Source organism: Microcaecilia unicolor, chromosome 10 (assembly GCF_901765095.1).
Source record: "Microcaecilia unicolor chromosome 10, aMicUni1.1, whole genome shotgun sequence".
In the NCBI taxonomy this organism is placed as follows: Eukaryota; Metazoa; Chordata; class Amphibia; order Gymnophiona; family Siphonopidae; genus Microcaecilia; species Microcaecilia unicolor.
Window position 1 is genome coordinate 196,322,145 of NC_044040.1, and position 21,773 is coordinate 196,343,917.

Here is a 21,773-nt window from a genome sequence, read left to right on the forward strand (position 1 = left end):
TTTGGGAATGCCCACAGCCCCGCCCGTTCCACGCCCTTTTGGTAGCACAGATTAGAATTTATGCGCACCACTTCACAGAATATGCCTAGCAAGCTGTGTGTGTAAATTCTAATTAATGCCAATTAGTATCAACAATTGCTTGTTAAATGGCAATTATCGACACTGATTTGCTTAAGTAATTAAACTGAATGCACAGATCCTGAATACGACCAGATTTGTGCATGCAAGTTTGGTCAAGAAATATAAAATCCAAGGAATAATGGCTAGCTCTCCTCTAAGAGGTCCTTTTACAAAGGCGTGCTGAAAAATGGCTTGCGGTAGTGTAGGTGCGGGTTTTGGGCACGCGCCGATCCATTTTTCTGCGTGCCTGTAAAAAAGGCCTTTTTTTTAAAATTTTTGCCGAAAATGGATGTGCAGCAAAATGAAAATTGCCGCACGTCCATTTTGGGTGTGAGACCTTACCGCCAGCCATTGACCTAGCGGTAAAGATTCACGCAGTAACCGGCTGGTAACGCAGTAACCGGCTGGTAATGACCTATGCGTGTCAAATGCCACTTGGTGTGCATCCAAAAATAAAAAATATTTTTGGGATGCGCGCCAAAAATGAAATTACCGCAAGAGCCATGCAGTAGTCGGGCGGTAACTCCATTTTGATGTGCATTGGGCTTACACAGCTTAGTAAACGGTCCCCTAAGGGAGGTGAAGAAAGGGTTGCAGGATGGTTAGAATTCCCATGTTGCTGTATATTAATATTCCCCCTAGATGGGCCAGTACCTTTGAAATTATTTCTTCCTCGGATTCTCCCCTCCTGTTTCAGGTCTCATGCGAACATAAGGGTTAATTTATATTATATATTGTTTACTTATGCTTTTTAAAAAAAAATTGTATCTAATTTTATTTTCTTGTCTTTATGCTCTGTTTTTCCTTTTTCATGTCTTCTTGAATTACATAATTTATTTTAAAAAAACAGCTTGCACAAATCATATTTCAGGAAATTATACTCTGTAGGTCTACTAGATAAAAGATAACAATTGAATCACTGTTCCCACAAAAGGGGGAAGTTAAATCCTTTGGCACAAGCAGTGAGCACACTGTTAGGAATCTAGGAACAAATGAACCACAGCAAAAGCCAATATAAACAACACAAAAGGGTTTGTTCACATAGAGGCTGCAGAAATGAAAGGGGTAATTCATCAGCTGGATCCATCTATGAAACAGGATTCTTTTATTTGATCCTAACCTACAGTAATAGCCACATATCAATTATACAAACACACACAGTTTAAAAAATATATATACATATGTGTGTGTGTGTGCGATTAATACATTATTAGTTGCGATTTTAAAAAAAATTAATCACATTGCAGGATCTCCTATCGCCTTCAAATATCTATTCTGCTCTGTTCCAATCCCTGTTCTCGGTATGGTCAGACATCTTTCCCCCCACTCGCCACTGCCAGTCTACCTTAAAGGTGGTCTTGTGTTGGTCCCTGGCAGCACTGCACATAGGCTGCCTGGTCTGAACCTTTCCATCTGACCATGCAGAAACAGGCAGTGATGTCAGAGGTGGGATTCAGGGGGCGCAGATGCTGAACCGTGAGCGGTGGAAGGGAGCTGCAGAACTGGAGGGGCCACCAATGGAAGCTATGGTTGAGGCGGTGAGCTCCAGCAGCCATGAGCTTGGTGCTGCTCACCACCAAGCTTGTGTCACTGCTTATGGGGGGGGGGAAGTGGAAGGGAAGAGAGATAGATAATGAAGTCAAGGAAAGAGATAATGAACTTGGGGAAAGAGGAGAGGGAAAGAAGAGAAAGAGAGAGAAGCTGGATCTGGGGGTGGGAGGGAAGGAGAGAGATTATCAGCCCTTTAAGGAAGGAAATGGGGGGGGTGGGGAATGGGAAGGGATTTGATACACTGCCTTTCTGTGCTTACAATCAATGTACTTTGCATATAATATACCTGGGGCAATGGAGGGTTCAGATACTTACCCAGAGTCATAAGGAGATACAGGGAGAAATGCATATATTTAAAATACCTTTACTTGTGAGATTAATTGCAATGAACATTTTTTTAACTGCATGATCATCAAGATTAAAAATTGTAATCAAAATGTAGCCCTAAGAGGTATATACATACATACCAGTGCCTCCACCAAATAAAAACTGAATACATGAATGTTTGAACATGTTTATCCACTCCTACCCTAGCTGAGATTATATTTAACCATCTCTCTGACCTCATGTGCAACTTTCTTTAAATTAGTCGCCTTACTTTCTAACTCTTCTTATATGTTCCATCTTTGCTTATACCCTTTACTGTCAATCAAAACGTTCTATTACTTATTGTGTTGATATTGTAAGTAGTATACAATCCGGGGCATTTTCGAAAGAGAAAGGCGCCCATCTTCCGACAGAAATCAGGAGATGGGAGTCCTTCTCTCAGGGTCACCCAAATCAGCATAATCGAAAGCCGATTTTGGGCGCCCTCAACTGCAGTCTGTCACGGGGACAACCAAAGTTCATGGGGGCATGTCAGAGGCGTAGCGAAGGCAGGACTGGGGTGTGCTTAAGAGATGGGCGTCCTCGGCCAATAATGGAAAAAAGAAGGGCGTCCCTGACAAGTATTTGGTCGACTTTACTTAGTCCATTTTTTTCACAACCAAGCCTCAAAAAGGTGCCCAAACTGACCAGATGACCACCAGAGGGAATCGGGGATGACCTCCCCTTACTCCCCCAGTGGTCACCAACCCCCTCCCACCCTAAAAACAATTTTTTTTTGCCAGCCTCAAATGTCATACCCAGCTCCCTGACAGCAGTATGCAGGTCCCTGGAGCAGTTTTAGTGGGTGCAGTGCACTTCAAGCAGGTGGACCCAGGCCCATCCCCCCTACCTGTTACACTTGTGCTGGTAAATGTGAGCCCTTCAAAACCCACCCGAAACCCACTGTACCCACATGTGCGTGCCCCCCTTAGGGCTATGGTAGTGGTGTACAATTGTGGGGAGTGGGGTTTGGGGAGCTCAGCACCGAAGGTAAGGGAGCTATGCACCTGGGAGCAATTTGTGAAGTCCACTGCAGTGCCCCCTAGGGTGCCCGGTTGGTGTCCTGGCATGTGAGGGGGACAAGTGCACTACGAATGCTGGCTCCTCCCACGACCAAATGCCTTAGATTTGGTTGTTTTTGAGATGGGCGTCCTCAGTTTCCATTATCGCTGAAAACCGGGGACGACCATCTCAACATTTTGGTCGACCATCTCTAAGGTCGACCTAAATGTTGACATTTTGGCATCCCCAACCGTATTATCGAAACGAAAGATGGATGCCCATCTTGTTTCGATAATAGATGTTTCCCCGCCCCTTCATGGGGCCGTCCAGCGGGGACGCCCTCAGGTAAACTTGGGCGCCCTGTTCGATTATGCCACTCCAAGCCATACTTTGTATTGTTAATTAAATATTTTTACTGCTGTAATTGCTTATTGCTCATGTTTGATCTATTCTTGCTGTACACCGCCTTAAGTGAATTCCTTCAAAAAGGCAGTAAATAAATCCTAATAAATAAATACGAATAGAACTAAGGGACACTTTTACGAAGCTGCATTAGGTGCTAATGCACACATAACATGGCTGAAAATAGCCTAGCACGGGACAGGGTCCGGCATCCTGCAGTAACTGCCAAAACTGTGTGCATTACCACATGCTAAAAAGTATTTTTTTTTCAGGGGCTGGAAAGTGGGCATTCCTGCATTAAGCAGTTAGCGCAGCTACACAATTGCGCAGATACCACATGGGCCCTTACTGCCTACAAAATGGGTAGTGGTTAAATGCTCATGTGGTAATTTCCAAGAATGGCCGCAAGCTAATGGAAACATTAGCGCACCGCCATTAGTACAAAAAATATGAAAAGGCCATTCTTACGGCTGCAGGAAAAATGGCCTTAGCATGCAGGAAAAAGCCAGGTACGTGCACACTAAAGGCCATTTTTTACTGCAGCTTAGTAAAATGGCCCCTAAGTGCGTTACTGAGTCAAATTAGCAAAGGGTGCTGTAGTCCAAAAAGAGAACAGATGATCTCAAAAATCAGCACAATACAAGGACTGCTTTGCATCATGTACAATATCAGACTGTGAACAAGATGACTGTGGCCTGCTGATACATATGATTCGTTGCTCCCGACTGTGCTCATGAACTGACTGAAGCCTGGTCAAATGTTGTCCTAAAAGAATGAGCTACCAATGAAAAACGACATGACCCAAACATGCAGTTTATTTTCTACTAGCCGTTGAGCCCGTAAAAACGGGCTGGTATTGGAGTTTTCCTCTCCCCCCCCCCTGCGAGGTCACCACCGCTCCCCCCCCCCTCGGAGTCGCCGCCGCTGCTGCCACCCCTCCACCCGGCCCGGGCCCTCTCTTCGCTTCTGAACTTACACATCCGTTTGCCGAACGCAGCAAGGCACATCAGCTGGCTGCCGTGGGCCCTTCCTTCTCTGCTTGTGGCCCCGCCCTCCTGTGACGTAACGTCAGCAAGGGCGGGACACAGGCAGAGAAGGAAGGGGCAGCTCAGCTGATGTGCGTTGCTGCGTTCAGCGAATGGATGTGTAAGTTCAGAAGGGAAGAAAGGGCCCGGGCCGGGTGGAGGGGTGGCGGCGGCGGCGACTCCGAGTGGGGGGGGGAGGGGTAGCAACCTCGGCGGCGCAGTTTCCCTCTCTGTCCCGCCCCTCCCGTCATCACGTATTGACGCGGGGGCGGAACAGACAGGGAAGTCTCTACTGCGCATTTGCGAGTGAGTACGGTCACTCGCCGTTTATATGTTTGATTTGACTTTCTCCGTGTTCTACAACGTGGAATTATAAATAGAGCAACAGAAATAGGAGAAACCCTAGAAGAGACTGCATCACCATTTTGTTGTTTAATTAATTCAGTAAATGACACTTAAAGTTAGGTGCTGTTAACATCCGCGAGTGCCAATTCTACAAAGGTCGCTTAGTGCTAAGCGACCTTTATATAATAGTGCTAAGAGCAGATTCCCAGAGGACTTATGCCTGCTGAAATCTGCTGGAAATCCTCATGCCCAATTTATGGCATTTGGGCGTGGAAATCTGAGTATTCTATAACATGGCACCCCATTTCTGGAGACACCCCAGACCCGCCCATGGCCACACCCACTTTGAGTTGTACACTACGAGATTTAGGTGCCCATCTTACAGAATAGGACGTAGGGCAGATATGTGCCTAACTAATGATTCCACACATATCTGAGGTCTCTGCCCAAATCTGGATGACCTTTATGGAATCTGGGGGTAAGTGAAACCCTAAACGTAACAAATCATAGGGCCAGCTGAGCAGTAGTGGGTATTGTACACTCTTGTCGCTGAACCTTTTCTCCTTGTGGTTCAACCAGCCAAGCTTTGTTCATGGGTAAAAATGAGTAAGTCCAACACTTACCCTTTGGAAGACCCTGCACGCAGCTTGATGGCCAATTTTATCATTTCTTCACTAGGGGTTATAGTTGAAGGAACCTTATTATAATGTTCCTCCACACTGGACCAAAAGCCTGGAGTAAGGCAGCCTGCAAAACCTGCCAAGCGGGTTAATTCTGACACCCAGTGCAAATTCACTAGAGGGTTTGGCCAAAGACATTGTGATCTCACCTCTAGCAGGTGAGCTGATGGAGTTGCCAGCGCTTTCCAAAAAGAGAACTCATGGAAGCTATGAATCTAGCAGAGAGAAAGGTAGTTGTGTTGGCAACTTTCAACTTTGTATCCTTGTGAAGCAACAGCTATAAGGGGGTGGGGGGGTCTTTCACTAAAGCTTAGATCGAGCTATCTGCAGCAGGGCCCATAGGAATAAAATGGGCCCTACGGCAGACAACTCGAGCTAATCTTTAGTAAAAGACCCCCTAAAAGCCTCAATATCCCATTAAACTGGAGTTCATCTGTTGGATTCAGGTGGGACTGGAAGTCACAATTACTAAAGTCGGTGCTTAATCTGGAATAAGAACTAGCTGCTCGAGAAGCAACACTTACTACAAATACTAATTAGGCAGATATATAGAAACAAAATCTGAGAGTAATTAATTCCCAAAAACTATGTATTAAGTTATGTCCAATAAAAATGGTATCATCTTATTTTCTTTTCCATGTTTTATTTTGTTTGATTTCTATTGATAACCTTAAGAGTGGACTAACACGGCTACCACACTCCTCTTCCCAAAAACTGAAAGCCTTACACCACTTAAAAACATTCAAGAAATATTTGTCAGAGGTTTTGGAAATGTCTAGTGAACTCTTTCCTCCAATCAATAAAACATTTTACAACTGCAGTTTACAGAAAAAGCTTTGGAGAAAAAAAAAAAAAAGTCAAAACTTGGGTAAACTATAAAATGAGGCCAGAGACGTTTGGGTGCTCATTTCCAAAGCAGATGGACGACTCAAAATGCCTAAAAAAAAAACCCATCCATTTGCTGAAAACGTCAAAATCTGGACTTTTCACTCTGCAGTTCATCCAAATAGCAAGGGGGTGTGTTGTGGGCATTTTTTGGGCGGGACTAGGGAGGGCCCAAAAGCAGGACTTTTATACTTATGATTTCCAACAGTGATTTACAAATTGGAAGAAACGTCCATGTCTAAAAAGAAAGACGTTTTTATCTAGACCTGTTCAGTCACATCTACATTACAAAAATGTGCTCTGATTGAGCAGCTGACCACTGGAGGGATTAAGGTAAAATCCTTCCTTAATCCCCCTGTGGTTGCTGGGCCCCTCCCTCTCCCCTGAAAATGAAACTGAAAAGGAAAACCAGGTTCTTTGTCAGCTGCAGGTATTATGCCATTCCGAATAAAACAGCAAGCAGGTCAGAGATATAGTCTAGTGGTCAGGGCAGTGAATTGTAAAACTGTGGTTGCAGGTTCAAATCCCACTGTAACTTTTTTCATGAGGCTCCCTCCAGGAACAGAAAAATACTTACTGTACCTAAAGATATGACACCTGCAACATCAAAGGCTATTGAAGTGATGTACATTTAAGAGGAGTAGGAATTCTTCTGTTCCTGGAGGGTTCACATTTACAAACAAACAAAAAAAAATTTACAGTGGGATTTAAACCTGTCACCCATGGTTTACAGGCCACTGCAGTAACCATTAGGCTACTCCTCTGTTCTGCAAGGATATTTGGGTGGCCATTTTCAAGCTGCCTGAAAGATGTCCCTGTGCCTTGTTCCCTCCCCTCAATTTATAATTTAAATTATAAAATGGCTGTTCAGGATGGACGTCTCAAGCATAAGGACATCTTTCTCACGTATTTTTGAACAGGAAATATAGACATCTTTCCTGTTCAAAAATTGCTGCAAGATGGATGGGTTGGGGGTTGTTTTTTTTTTAATGTTATGAGCAGGACATCCCAATTCTGACTTGGATGTTCTTTCGAAAATGCCCCCGTTTTCTTTATATTTCTTCCGAACAGGGAGAAATTACATCACAGCCACCCTTCTAGAATGACTTGTTCTCCAGCCAGACCAATCCTCAATATTCTGTTTAGGGTTTGTTTTTTTTGTTTGTTTTTCCTTAGGAAGGATTTTCAGATTTAGGGTTAGGATTTATTTATTTATTTGCTGCATTTGTATCCCACATTTTCCCACCTATTTGCAGGCTCAATGTGGATGTTTCCTGATTTAGCCCATTCAGCGGGGGTAAGGTGGATTCTTTCGCAATTAGATGATGTTGTCTTTAATATACTGAGATAATATCCACTGAAATGTAGAATTAAGCAGTAAGCGCCCTTACAATTAATTTCTTTTTTGAAAGATAAGCAAACTATAAATAGAAGAACACATTTAAAGGCAGCAATTAGAGAATGACACGGGGACAATGTCCCCGTCGGTTCTGTCTCCGTCCCCATTGGCTCTGTCCTTATCTGCAGAAGCCTTAAACACTTATGATTTTATATTTAAATCTTTAATAAAAAAATCATAAGTATAAAAAAGGAACAATATGCAACTATAATAACTCATAGTAACATAGTAGATGACGGCAGAAAAAGACCTGCATAATCCATCCAGTCTGCCCAACAAGATAAACTCATATGTGCTAGTTTTTTGTGTATACCTTACCTTGATTTGTACCTGTCTTTTTCAGGGCACAGACCGTATAGGTCCGCCCAGTACTATCCCCGCCTCCCAACCACTAGCCCCGCCTCCCACCACCGGCAGACCGTATAAGTTTACCCAGCACTATCCCCGCCTCCCACCAGCCCTGGCACAGACCGTATAAGTCCGCCCAGTACTATCCCCGCCTCCCAACCCACCACCGTCTCTGGCACAGACCGTATAAGTCTACCCAGCACTATCCCCGCCTCCCAACCACCAGCCCTGGCACAGACCGTATAAGTCTGCCCAGCACTAGCCCCGCCTCCCAACCGACTTATTAATTCACAGATTAAAAAAATTATAAGTGCTTCATAGGGCATATGAATAACTCCCCCCACCATCACCACTCTCTACCCTTCCAACCTCAACAACAGCTATTTCTACTACCCCCAAGGAAATCCTAATCCACCCTGTTAAAATGTCCACAACAAAATACAACCCATTCTGTATGCCCTAGCGGGGGAGAAATATGCCCTATGAAGCACTGTTATAATTTTTTTAATCTGTGAATGAATAAGTCATTAACAATCTCAGGATTCAGTCTAGCTCTCCTTTCTTCCACAGTCCTTCCTGCAATAGAAGATGTCTTCTTAGATGTGCTGGTAGCAGGAATGTACAGGATCCCCCATGCAAATTTTGCTAGTTGTGGCTAGTATGTTTGCTTGTTTTTCCAAAACAAATCAAAATATCGTCATCTGCATTACTCAAACTAATTCATCAACAGGCTTCAAAGTAGAAAATGACACAGGGCCAAAGTCTGTCCCCCATCCCCATGGGCTTTGTCCCTATCCCGTCCCCTCAGGCTCTGTCCCCGTCCCATTCTCTAGTTGCAATCCTCTAAAATCCTCATTTTTTTAGATTAGTAGAAAAGTCTGTTTATGATGGTAAACCTAGAAGATGGGATGTAATCATAGCTGCCTACCCACTTCTCTCTCTCATATACACCCACATACAGATATTATCCTTGGGAACCTAACTGGTATTAATTCCCCACCAGGGGTTTTACGGGTGGCATCTGTACATGTTACAGGAGAATGCAGCTAGATGTGTGTCATTGTTGAATTGTCACGTCTAGTATGAGTAGGTAAGGATGTGTGGAAGAGTATGGAAGTGGAGAGTGTTAGCAGAGGGCCCACTTTGTCCGCCTTACCCTCTGCTTTCTCCATGAACGTTTCCTCCTCCTTCTCATGTCAACTGTCCCTTACGCTCTTTGCTGCCCTCTTTCCCCAGGATTCTCCACAGTGTGCCTCCCTCCTTGGCCAACCCCCACATTGTCATGAGCTCTGCAGTCACTGGAGCTGGTTGGGTCTTGGCACCTATGAGCCGAACCACCAACTGCTGGTCTGCCAGGGCTGTTGAGGCATAGTCTCCATGACGGCTGCCCTAATTGTCATAGCATCTCTGTCCCACTCAAACCACTGGCTACATTTCTCTATTGGTTGGCAAAGCTTGAGTTTCCTGCTAGCCTCTTTTAGCCCAAGGGGCCTGATCTCCCTGCTGGCCACCATCACATCATCATCTGTCAGGGCCTGGGCTCCCTGATAACCATGCCACTCAGGACTGGACGGCCACTGCCATTTTATTTCTGTCCAGCGGGATGTGGCCTCTCAGCCATTCCTGCTAGTCAGCATTGCTGCCACCCCTCAAGTTGCCCAACGTGGCTTTCTCCTTGACCAGCAGATATCACATAGTGCTCTGCATTTCATGTTGTCCTCTCACATAGGCACAAGGGTACCTGAAACAAATAAACACGATAATCAGAAACCCAACCAGCCTTTTTAGATCAGTGGTGATTGGAAGGGAATATTTTAAAGTTTAGTAACATGTGTCTTTGAAATCTTTCTTTAAATATATATTTCAAAAATGATTCTTTACAGACGTATGACAAATCAATCAACTTAATGATGTTTCATGTGTGTGAATTTTTAAAGAAATGTGTACCTATACATAAAATACTGTACATGTAAATGAATGTGCATGCATGCATGCATACAAAGGAGGAGGAGCCTAGTGGTTAGTGCAGCGGGCTTTGATCCTGGGGAACTGAGTTCAATTCCCACTACAGCTCCTTGTGACTCTGGGCAAGTCACTTAACCCTCCATTTCCCCTGGTACAAAATAAGTGCTTGAATATATGTAAACCACTTTGAATGTAGTTGCAAAAAACCTCAGAAAGGCGGTATGTCAAGTCCCAGTTCCCTTTCCCTATTTGAGATTCTACATGGAATGTTGCTACTATTTACTACTACTACTTATCATTTCTATAGCGCTACTAGACGTACGCAGCGCTGTACACTTGAACATGAAGAGACTGTCCCTGCTCGACAGAGCTTACAATCTAATTAGGACAGACAAATAAGAGATAAGGGAATATTATAGTGAGGATGATACCCTTTCACCTCTCCTTTATTCTTATGCTTTTTGATTCAAGTGTGAGTCCTACATGACTCAGGAAGGTGGGAAGGCAGTCATGTATGCGCTGTGTGGGCCTACCAAAGGCTTTGACATTCTTAAGTGCTTACTACTGAAAAGCCAATAAGGGGGGGGGGGGGGGGGGGGAAGAATTTATTTTATGTATTTATTTTTACACTTGTATCCCACTTTAATCAAAGCTGGTAACAACATGCATAATTTAAAATCAAATAGTTCTAAATACAGTCATAAACTTCAATAAACTTCGTCTCTACAAAAAAAAAAAAACCTTTACAAAGCAGTGAGTCTTGAGTATTAGCACAAAGTCTTAAGTGGCCTAGATGCTTTTCTCACAATAAGGAGTTTCAGCATAATATGCAATTGACATGCCGACAGAAGGCATAACTGTTTTCCTGTACATGGGGTACGTTACGTTAGATTTGAGATTCTACATGGAATGTTGCTATTCCACTAGAAACATTCCATGTAGAAGCCTGCCCTTGCAGATCGGCCGCGCAGGCTTCTGTTTCTGTGAGTCTGACGTCAGACTCACAGAAACTGAAGACTGCACAGCCGCACTGCTGATCTGCAAGGGCAGGCTTCTACATAGAATATTGCAAGTGGAGGAGTAGCCTAGTGGTTAGTGCAGCGGGCTTTGATCCTGGTGAACTGGGTTCGATTCCCACCGCCACTCCTTGTGACTCTGGGCAAGTCACTTAACCCTCCATTGCCCCTGGTACAAAATAAGTACTCGTATACAATTTATTCATTCATGCTTGTATCCCACAATTATCCAAAAACAAGTTCTGGTTCAATGTGGCTCACATGTAACAGCTGTTAGAGATTACATTCATTCAATTACATCTACAAGGTTGTATGATGCTGTGTTTTACAGAGGTTGGCAAGATTAACTATTAGTGTCTATGGAATAGTCATTGGGTTTCTTTGCTCATTTCTTAAATGAAAAGATGTGTTACAGTTAGAGGTTGTGTTGTGGATTATTGTTCCAGAATGATCAGTGCATTTTACTCACAGAATTTCCTGAAGAGGTAGGCCTTTATGTAAACCGCTGTGATTGTAACCACAGAAAGGAGGTATATCAAGTCCCATTCCCTTTCCCTTCCTTCATGCGTGAGTATATACATGCATACGCAAATTTATCTCTAGATATTTGTAGCCTGTGTATTTAGGATCTTACAGACTAGACTACTATCAAGAATGTTTATTTGCTGTACTAATTCTATAAACTTGCATGCACAATTTTACGCTCAGTACACAAATTTGCCCACACAAGTTATAGAACAGTGTTACTTAGGCTAATTGATGTTAACAATTATTGGCTCTAATTGGGGTTAACAACCAATTATTGGCTCTAATTGGGGTTACTCAGAACTAATTAGCAGTTATGCACGAACCTGCCCTTAGTAAGGATTCTACAAATTATGGGGGGGTCTTTTACAAAGGTGCGTTAGCATTTTTTGTGTGCACTAAATGCTAGTGACGCCTGTAGGAATATATGGGCACCTCTAGCGTTTAGCGCACACTAAAACCGCTAGCTCGCCTTTGTAAAAGGACCCCTGTGCATGCAAAATCCATAATGTGCAACTGCAAGGGGGCATGGACCTGCGAGGGTCCGAGAAGCGCCTACAACTTGTGCGCCTGACAGCAGTAAGGCGTGAGCATTGGCACTAGCCTTTGAGCTAAGTGTTTTAGCCTAAGCTTTGAGCTTAGGACTTGTGCTGGTATTCTAGAACAGAATTCGCACTTAGCAATGCATCATCCCAGTGCCTTAGGCGACCTTTGAGAATTACCCCGTCATTTCTGTGTAGATTGGGTCTACAACAGAAAACCACTCTAACTACAATGTGAAAATTAAGATGATAAACCAGGAAGAGAGTAAAATAAAAGCAGAAATAAGTGTTGCTTCAATGTATACTTTTGCCTTCATGATTGCACTCCCTTCCAATTAGACTCGTAAGCTCTTTTGGGAACGGATCTCTCAGCTCTGAACACTTATCACCACTGTACAGCCTGGTGTAGGTCCAACAGCAATTCAAAAATGTTTATTATTCATGTTCCCATTATAAAAATGACAAAACATGCTTGCAACGGTGTTTCCTATCCTCTTTCTAGCCATTTCAAGGGGTTGAATGTATCAAAATGCAATCCTGGAGGGCCACAAGCTAGTCTGGTTCTCAGGATGTCTTAAATGAATATGGAACAGCTGTTTTTTTCATATCAAAGCGAGCTCCCTTATATTTAATACGAGTACATTCAACATATATTCACCACACTCTACAGAGTGTGTTCTATAGCCCCTGAAGCAGCCCTGTTGGGCGAAACACGGCCTTTGTCGGGCTGTTTGTGTGTATACATATTGTGCAATTTGTTTTTCAATTAATAAATCCATTTGTGTTTGTTAAACGATCTGCTCTGTTCGTGTTCCATCTTGGAGTTTGCAGACCGTCTGCCTTTGTGCTTTCTTGGACCCTGTCTTAAATAAATATGCATATTTTCAATAAAAATGCGGAGGCAGTACATGCAAATCTCTCTCATGAATCTTCATTAGGGATATTCTGAAAACCAGACAACTTCCAGGACTGTACTTTGATAGCCCTGGGCTAGGCCATCAAGGTTTCACTACTACAGCCCTTTCCTGGTAGAATACTGCAGAGAGTTTTCTTCTGCACATGGTCGTCTGTTATGGTTCCTGATCCAGATACTACCCTGACCTTGCTTGGTTTCCAAGAACTAAGAAAGTTGAGATTCACCCAAGTCAGAGCAGCTGCTGCAGCAGACAAAACACACAGACTGCTTTAAGTGGCCTACAACCAATGACTCGGGCCCAAAAGCACCGATTTCTAAGCAAAGTTTCTGCTGCACTAAAGTATCAGTAACTGAGTACAACAAAACAAATTAAAACCCCAGGGCTGGAGAGTACAAAGATTTATTTCTGGTTCTGCCCCCTTCTGTGCCAGCTGATTCTCTTCTTGGCTCTCTTCCAAGACACAGTAGCTGATCTTCCCTTCATTATGTCTACAGAATTCTCTGGTATTAAAGATTAAAGAAAGCATGGACAATGCATCAGTAAAGAAAACAGTATTGAAGATCCAGCATGGTTTAAAGCAAGAAAGGAAACTAGAACTATAATTATGCCTGGATTTCCTAATGCTTTTCAGCTTTGACCTTATTGAAAATGACTTCAGTCCTCTCCAGATTGAGGTCATTTTCAACAGGTTAAGTGCCAGGTCCATACTCCACCTCCCTTCCATTTCAGAATTTGCATCCCACTGTTGGTCTTTTACAGATGTTATCTTGCACCTAGAGAGACTGACTTTATGAATCAGTGTTATGGAACTTTCAGACCACTGCTAGTAAGAGGCACAAAATGGATCAAAGACGAACAACCACAAGAATCTGCCAAAAGGGAAAACCAAAATTCTCATTTCCATGTTAAACTCTGTATAACGTGTGTCTGAATAAACCTTTTTGTTAATGTACTATGCATAAAAACTGATTGCTTCTGTAACTGATGGTGGAACTGATACTCTTTGTCCCAATTTAAAAAAATAAAAACTGCAAAAAACTCTGAACAGGTTTAGTTAATACTTAGAACCGGTTCATGAATGTAAAGCCAAAGATCTGCCCCTCTTTCAGTCTTACCTGCTGAACAGTGGCCAGACTCTGAAGCTGGGTACTGCTTAAGTGCTGCTGCTGGAGAGCTGCTGTCTGCAACATTAGATGCTGCTGCTGGGCCGCATACATCTGCTGGAGGTATTGAGCAGCTGAACTTGAGGGACGATGCAGGGCCTGTTGGATCACCTGTGACAAGGTTAACTGTGTATTAGTAACAACTGCAATGGCCCAAACTGCGCCAACTAAAAACAAACCTACTGTGATTCTATAAACAGTATACATCAGCGTTTCCCAAACTGTGCGCGGCAGTGAACTCTCAGGGGTGCCGCGGCGCATCATGACCTCCCTCCCACCGCCCACAATCCAGCATCGCTACCTACTTTCCTCTCCCGCAAGTCCGGAATCTGCCACTTACTGCTTATTCCCTCCACAGCCACTGCAGTGCTTGCGGTTTACATTTTCGGGCCATACGCGATTCACGCAGACACTGTGGGGATTTTCCTCTGCTGTGTCCGGCCCTCGCAACAGGAAGTTGCATCAGAGAGGGCCGGATGCGGCAGACTGGGAAGGCACTGGAGTGCCTGCCTTTATGAATCGCGGATGGCCCAAAAACGTAAGCTGCAAGCACTGCAATGGCGGCGGGGGAAGGACAAGCAAGCGACAGTGATCTTGGACCTGCAGGAAGAAAGTTGGCAAGCGATGCTGGATTTGGGGAAGGCAGCGGTGTGCTGGATTTATGGGACAAGGGGGGCTGCAGGGAATGGCGTGCTGGACTTTCTGGGAAGAGGGGGCTGCAGGGAAAGGGAGACCTATGTGGCTGGGGGGGGGGGTACGGAGACCCATGTGACGGGGGGAGGGGGGGTGCCGTGAAAAATTGCTTGAACACTATAAGGGTGCTGTGAGCTGACAAAGTTTGGGAACCCCTGGTCTACATCCTTTATAGATTCACGCTTAGCACGAAGATTAGCATGAAGATGTGCCTAACTGTAGGAAGTTGCAATCAGGTCTGCTATAAGCAGCAGGGGCATAGCTACGTGGGACCACGGGGGCCTGGGCCCCCGTAGATTTGGCCCTGGACCCCCCCTGCCGACGACTGTCACGACCCCCCCTGCCACCGCCAACCCGCCGTCGCCCCGCCGTCACCGTCTGCTACCTTTGCTGGCAGGGGCCCCCAACCCCTGCCAGCTAAGGTCCTCTTCTTCCTTCGTTCTCTGACGTCCTGCACGTACAACGTGTAGGACATCAGACTCAGAAACAGAACGAAGGAAGAAGAGGCCCTAGGCAACGGTGGGGGAGGGTTGGCGGCAGGAGGGGGGCTGAGAGGGTCGGCGGCGGGGGGAGTCAAAGTTGTTGTTGGTGGTGGTGGCGGCGGCAAGGGGGGGGGTCAGCGACGCTAGGGGGGGGCTAAAATGTGCCCCCTCACCTCGGGCTCTCCACCCCCCTCCCGCCGAAGTCTGGCTATGCCCCTGATTAGCAGGCTTCAATACTGGTGCCTAAGTTAGGTGCACTTAGGCGTGACTCTATATGAACGCACATAGTATCTGGAAATGCCCCTAGGAACACACCTAAACACGCCCCAAATTGTTATGCACAATAGGCTTTAGGCGCATTCTGGTATAGAATCGCATATGCGCATAAATCCGCATTATTGCCAATCAGCGTTCATAATTAGTTGTTAATTGTCACTTATCAGCACTGATTGTTCATTTAAGTTGTGTGCACAATTTGGCCATGCAGCCTAAGTTCAGAAAACCAATCATCAAATTATATTTTGTCATCACCAACTCTCTTTTTTGTAATATTTTTAGTTACTTTGTGTATGAGTTTATTTTTTACTTAATTCAAATTTCCAGTTTTTATTTGTAAAACCACTCTAAATGAGCCTGGTTGGAAGGGTGGTTAAGCAAATTTTATAATTTAATTAAATACATAACTGTATGTGCTGGATTAAAGGATTCATTCCGCCTGGCTATCCATCACCCTTACTTTTATCCTAATCACACAGTAGTCCTGCATTGCGCAGTAGCACAGAATTCCCAACTCCGCAGTATTCTGCCTTTCCAAAGCAGAATTCTGTGCAGTCTGCTTTCTGGTTGCCTCCCTCCTTGCACACTCACCGCTCCAGCACGGCAAGAAGGGGAACTGCAAAGCCACAGGTCATATTTATTTATTTATTGCATTTGTATCCCACATTTTCCCACCTTTTTGCAGGTTCAAATGGCTTACAATGTGTCGTTCTTGGTGGTACTGGATTAGAACATAGTTACTTATTGTTACATAGATAATTAGAGTAATATGGTAAAAAGTTAAAAACAAGCAGATATAAAATAATTACATATTTTGCATAGAGATTTTAAGTAACATAGTAGAAGTTTAGAGCAAGCAGAAATTATAAAAATAGGTCTGTGTAAGGGAAAAGGAGACGCGTGCATTTATATTTGTTGTTCTGTGTGGTATGCCTTGTTAAAGAGATGGGTCTTCAGTGATATTCGGAAGTTGGTTTACTCGTGGATCTTTCTCAGGTTGTGCGGCAGTGCGTTCCATAGCTTGGCACTCAGGTAGGTAAAGTTTGCTGCATGCGTAAGTTTGTATTTTAGACCTTTGCAGCTTGGGAGATGGAGGTTGAGGAATGTAAGGGGCTGATCTTTTGGCATTCCTAGTCGGTAAGTCTATCAGGTCTGACATGCAGGCTGGGGCATCTCATCTGCTGCCTTGGTCCCTGGCGGTTCCATGGCTATATGAAGGCCTGAACAGATCAAAGGAACAGTCACGCCCAGGACAGCAGAGAAGCAGGAAGCAGCCCGATGTGTGGCTCCTCCTCTTACCGCGCTTGAGCAGTGAGTGTGCAGGGAGGGAGGGAGTGGGTAGAAGGGGTTGAAAAAATGTGGATGGTGTGTTGGTGAGTCCAGGGAGAGGGCTTAAAGAAGAAGGATGGAGTGGCAGGGGTCAGAAAAAAAGATAGATGGCACAGGGTGGTGGAAAACAAATGGATAGAGCGAGGCAGCTGAAAAACAAGGGACTAGTTTCTATATATCACACCTAAAAAATCGGCACTAAAATTAAATTTGCCTAACCGTATTCTATAAAGTGCGCCTTAATTTAGGTGTACTTTATAGAAGAAGTCTAAATTTCCGCGAGGAATACAGAATACGCTGAGCAACGGTCCTCGCCTAAATTAGACATGGACCAGGTGTGTAGTATAACCAGTGGTGTGCTGGAGGGGGCTCTCGCAGGCTCGCAAGAGCCGTTTGTTAAGTTTTTAAGAATTTTGGGAGCCGGTTGTTAAAGTAGGCCCCCCCCCATGGCTACTTTAACAACTGGCTTCCAAAATGCTCCTGAATTCTCTTTTACTTTGCTGGCATGGATGCTGAGCCCTGCAAACCAAGTAAATAGACTGCTGCTACTCCCTGCTCCTTGTTTCCAGCTCTGAGCAGCAGGCTGGGACTTCTCGTGCATGCGAGTCAAGTCCTAGTGTGCTGCTCAGAACCAGAAACAAGCAGCGGGAAGTGGTGGCAGTCCATTTATTGGCTGGTGGGGCTCGGGCTCCCTGCCAGCAAAGGTATGCCTAGCATGCCTGCACGAGGGAGGAGAATTGAGGCATAGATTGCCCCCACCAGTCCACCCCTGGACCCCCCAAATTGCAGGGCTGGCTACGCCCGGAGAGAGAACCCATTGTTAAAAATTTACCAGCACACCCCTGAGTATAACACACACAGATTTTAGAAAAGCCCATGACCCGCTCACTGCCATGCCCACTTTTCAACTCTGTGGCTTAGAATTTACATGCAGCACGTTACAGAATATTCTTACAGCTCTGCACGTAAATTCTAATGCCAATTAATGCCAATATTTGCTTGTTAATTGACAATTATCAGCACTGATTGGCTTGTTAACTAATTAAGATGTGTGCGGAAATACAGAACACAACTGTATTTGCGCGCACAATGTTAAGTCGCACTATATAGAATCTGGGGGAAGGTGAATGTATGTGCGCGGCATGGCTGGAAAAATGGTGGATAGAGTGGGGGGGAGGAAAAGGTGGATGGAGTTGGGGGCAGGGGGAAGCTGGTAAAAGGTGGATGAGGTGTGTGCGCACCATAGGAATGGGCTGAAAGTTTGCAGGAGTGTGCATGGGAAACTGCTGTGGTGGGTGTTGTGTGTGTGGGGGGGGGGGGGGATGACAGCCCTTATAATGGAGAATTCTGCACAAGAAAATTACAAATAAAGTATGCACAATTTCATAGAATTTTCACTTTTTTGCACAGAATTCCCCAAGGCGTAACACAGTAGTTATATAACTGCACTACAGAGATGATGGTCAGCAAAAAAACAGGCTTAAGCGTGAAAGTGTGGGTAGTCTTGTAGTTAGAATAAGACTGGGAAGCAGGAAGCTTTAGCTCCAATCCCACCTCCAGCACCTGTTCTGACCTTGGACAGCTCAGTTTTTACCAAATGTACTGTTCTGTGTCTACGAGAAAAATGCTGAATAATTGCATCAGGTTCCCAATTAACTTCTAAGCTTTCTGAGGAGGGACTCATTGCACCTGTATGTAATTTGTTCTAAAGAGTTGTGCCAAATGCTAAAATAAGGTCAACTAATGGTTTTGTCTCTAAGGCAGTGCTACATAACCCAGTCCTCAGGGCACACCCAGCCAGTCTGGTTTTCAGGATATCCACAATTAATATACATGAGATAGATTTGCATACCAAGGAGGCAATGTATGCAAATCTATCTCATGCATATTCATTGTGGATATCCTGAAAACCCAGCTGGCTGGATGTGCCCCAAGAACAGGGTTATTATTTATTATTTATGGCATTTGTATCCCACATTTTCCCACCTCTCTGCAGGCTCAATGTGGCTTACATTACAACATGAATAATTAAAATATATAAGAAATTATACATTTAGTATTGCATAAGGATCTTGGGTAACATGAAAATAACAAAGAAAATATACATTTAGTATAGCATAAGGATTTTGGGTGACATGATAGTAGAATAACAAGCAGTTATCGTGAGGCAGTTCTGGATCTATGTGTAGGGGTTCACGTTTGTTGATCTTTGTGGTATGCCTTGTCAACGAGATGGGTCTTCAGTAGTTTGCAGAAGTTAGTTAGTTCATAGATCATTTTTTATGTTGCGCGGCAGCGCATTCCAGAATTGTGTGCTCAAGTAGGAAAAGATTGAGGAATGTGTGGGATGATTGAGAACTGGCCTGCTCTATATACAAACTATGCTGTCAATTTACATTACACAACATGTGCGTGTCACCGCCTTTTGTTCTGAACATCCTATATCATGAGAATTGTATAGAGAACCATAGCCATGCTTACTGTATACATTTCTCATTCATTTTACCACAGTTAGTGGAGTAATGCGCACAACTGGGTATGCTGCTCATAGGGCCATTGTCAGACGCGTTGGGGCCCAAGCAGAATTTTAGTGGCTCCTAAGCTTACTAGGAAGCTATGATTTCTGCTTTGGGTAGGTATAAGGGCCTCTGGTACAGGCCCAGGGCAACTGCCCTGCTTGCACCTCCTTAATTCCAGTAGTTGCATCTTGAAAATGCTTTCTGCTGGACAGAGCAAAACATGTCAAACACATAAAAGGAATCACCCTGCGACAACATCCTAAAGCACGTAAAACTTAGTACACCTAATGGCTTACGCTTTTTTTTTAGATTAAGTCGCTCTGCTAATTATGGGTTCTGCTGCTGCCTGCCATACCTGCACCGCATGGCGGTCACTGCCACTATAGACGGAAATCTGGGGAGGCTGAGTCCGAGGGGACGAAGAGGCAGCTGATGTTGTGATGGTGCTTGTGGTACCGGACGCAGAGGAGGTGGTTGTGTTCTGCTCATTCTCCATACTGCTGATATGTTCTTTCAATCTAAATAAATACAGAGCACAAAAGCAGCAAGAACCATTTTGTGTGCAATTAGGTTGTCACAGATTGCAATATGACTGTACAATTACAAACAGAGTGGCTGTAATCATCTTTTTAGCTCTCTCCACGAAATAGGCTAAACCCGGGACTAGATCAACCTCTGTAGAGCAAATCTGGAGCCAACGAGCAACCCCAAAATTCGTCAACAACGTGCACATTACAGGAAATCGCACCATTTCTGTGAGTAACTCACGTTTACAGATACACTGCCCTACAAGAGAGAGTAAAGCCGCAGCTTTGGAGCATTTCTATTTACGTTTTCAAATTATGCAAGCGATGGCAAAAAATATTCACCTGCACAACAATAAACCCAGGACACCTTCCCCTCCCCCGTGGACTGCTGCCATCCCTTTCGCTCTCCCCGGTTCGGTATAACCTCCCCTCTCCTCCCCGTCCACGATCCGGCAGCTCTCCCTCAACCTCACTGTAGCCATTTGCAATCCTACCTTCAAACTCATGCCTGGGGTCGACCGCCACTACCGACCCCAACGATATTTCCTTCTACAGCGCCCCGCCCCCTCTGACGCAACTTCCTTCCCTCGGCCTCGTTCTCCCTTGCCGGAAACAGGAAGTTGCGAGGGGGGGCAGGGCGAGAGCAGAGGTTGGGTTATTATAGATCAAGGAGGAGGTTGAATAAAGATGAAACATTACTTGTGCATAGTGATCTGCAACTTTTCCCATTTTAACTGTATCAAGCAATTACATAGCCTCAGTATTAGTCCTTAGCAATTCTATCAGTGGACACACAGTCTCATTGATCCTGATGGAAGTGTCATACCAGACTGTGATTTTACACTTATAGCCCAAGACTTGCCTATCTGTCCGTGTGTTCAGAAAAAATTGTTGTATGTATTCTGAATCCTGCATAAATGCTTTCCCCACCTGAGCTGAGATGTTGCCCCCCCCCCCTTCCTACTTCCAGCCCGTTTGCGGTGTTTTCCTGTTTTGTCATGTTCCAAACCCGGCAGTAGCAGTGATTCCCATATGCTGTCCTGCCACCAGCGCCCACCTCTTCCCTTTACTGTGGCTGCCTGAGCCTCTGATAAAACAGGAAGTTACATCAGAGAGGCCGCCGCACTACAGGGAAGAGGCGGGTGCCAGCGGCAGGGCAGCCTATGGGAATTGCTGCCGGGTTTGAAACGTGACGAAACAGGTAAACACCGCAAACGTGGAGGAAGGAAGGAAGAAGGAGATGCCACTCCCTGAAGGGTGCCGCCGGAGGCCCCGGCCTCAGGTTGCTTAATGGTCGGGCTGCCCTGCTTTGAGTGATGATAGGCTTTCACAGATTCGGGAGCCTATGCTGTATTTGGACAGTATTAGCGCTTTCTATCCTTACTTTTGTCCAGATCGTTTTATTCCATAAGCATTTTTGGAAGGATTATGACCCCTGAGGAAGGCCTTTTTGGCCGAAACACGGACCGTGTAGGGTCCCAATAAATCATTTTGGCTTTCAACATCTGCGATTTCAGTCTGGTCCTTCTGGATATCTTCCGCTTGACTTGTTGTTTCCTTGTGTGTCTTTGCGGGAGATTTGGACTCTCTTTGTTGTTTTTTGAGTGATGATAGTGGCAGCAAACTGTGTTCATTGATAACACAGAATAGTAAAGGTGGCCTTGTTTATCCTTTAACAGATGTTATTGAAATTTGT

General features: G+C 44.7%; 1 protein-coding gene across 1 annotated transcript in view; it reads right to left on the minus strand.

The window, feature by feature from the left end:
- The window catches only part of PHC3 (polyhomeotic homolog 3), a 110,780-nt gene extending 90,117 nt beyond the window's left edge, over positions 1-20,663 (minus strand). The window contains exons 1-3 of the mRNA XM_030216780.1: positions 20,572-20,663; positions 19,906-20,068; positions 14,204-14,362 (exon numbers count right to left, since the gene is read on the minus strand). Of these exons, the coding sequence (XP_030072640.1) occupies positions 14,204-14,362; positions 19,906-20,046 (300 nt within the window). The 5' untranslated portion in view covers positions 20,047-20,068; positions 20,572-20,663. The remainder of the gene's footprint in view (positions 1-14,203; positions 14,363-19,905; positions 20,069-20,571) is intronic.
- Between the last annotated feature and the right edge of the window lie 1,110 nt (positions 20,664-21,773).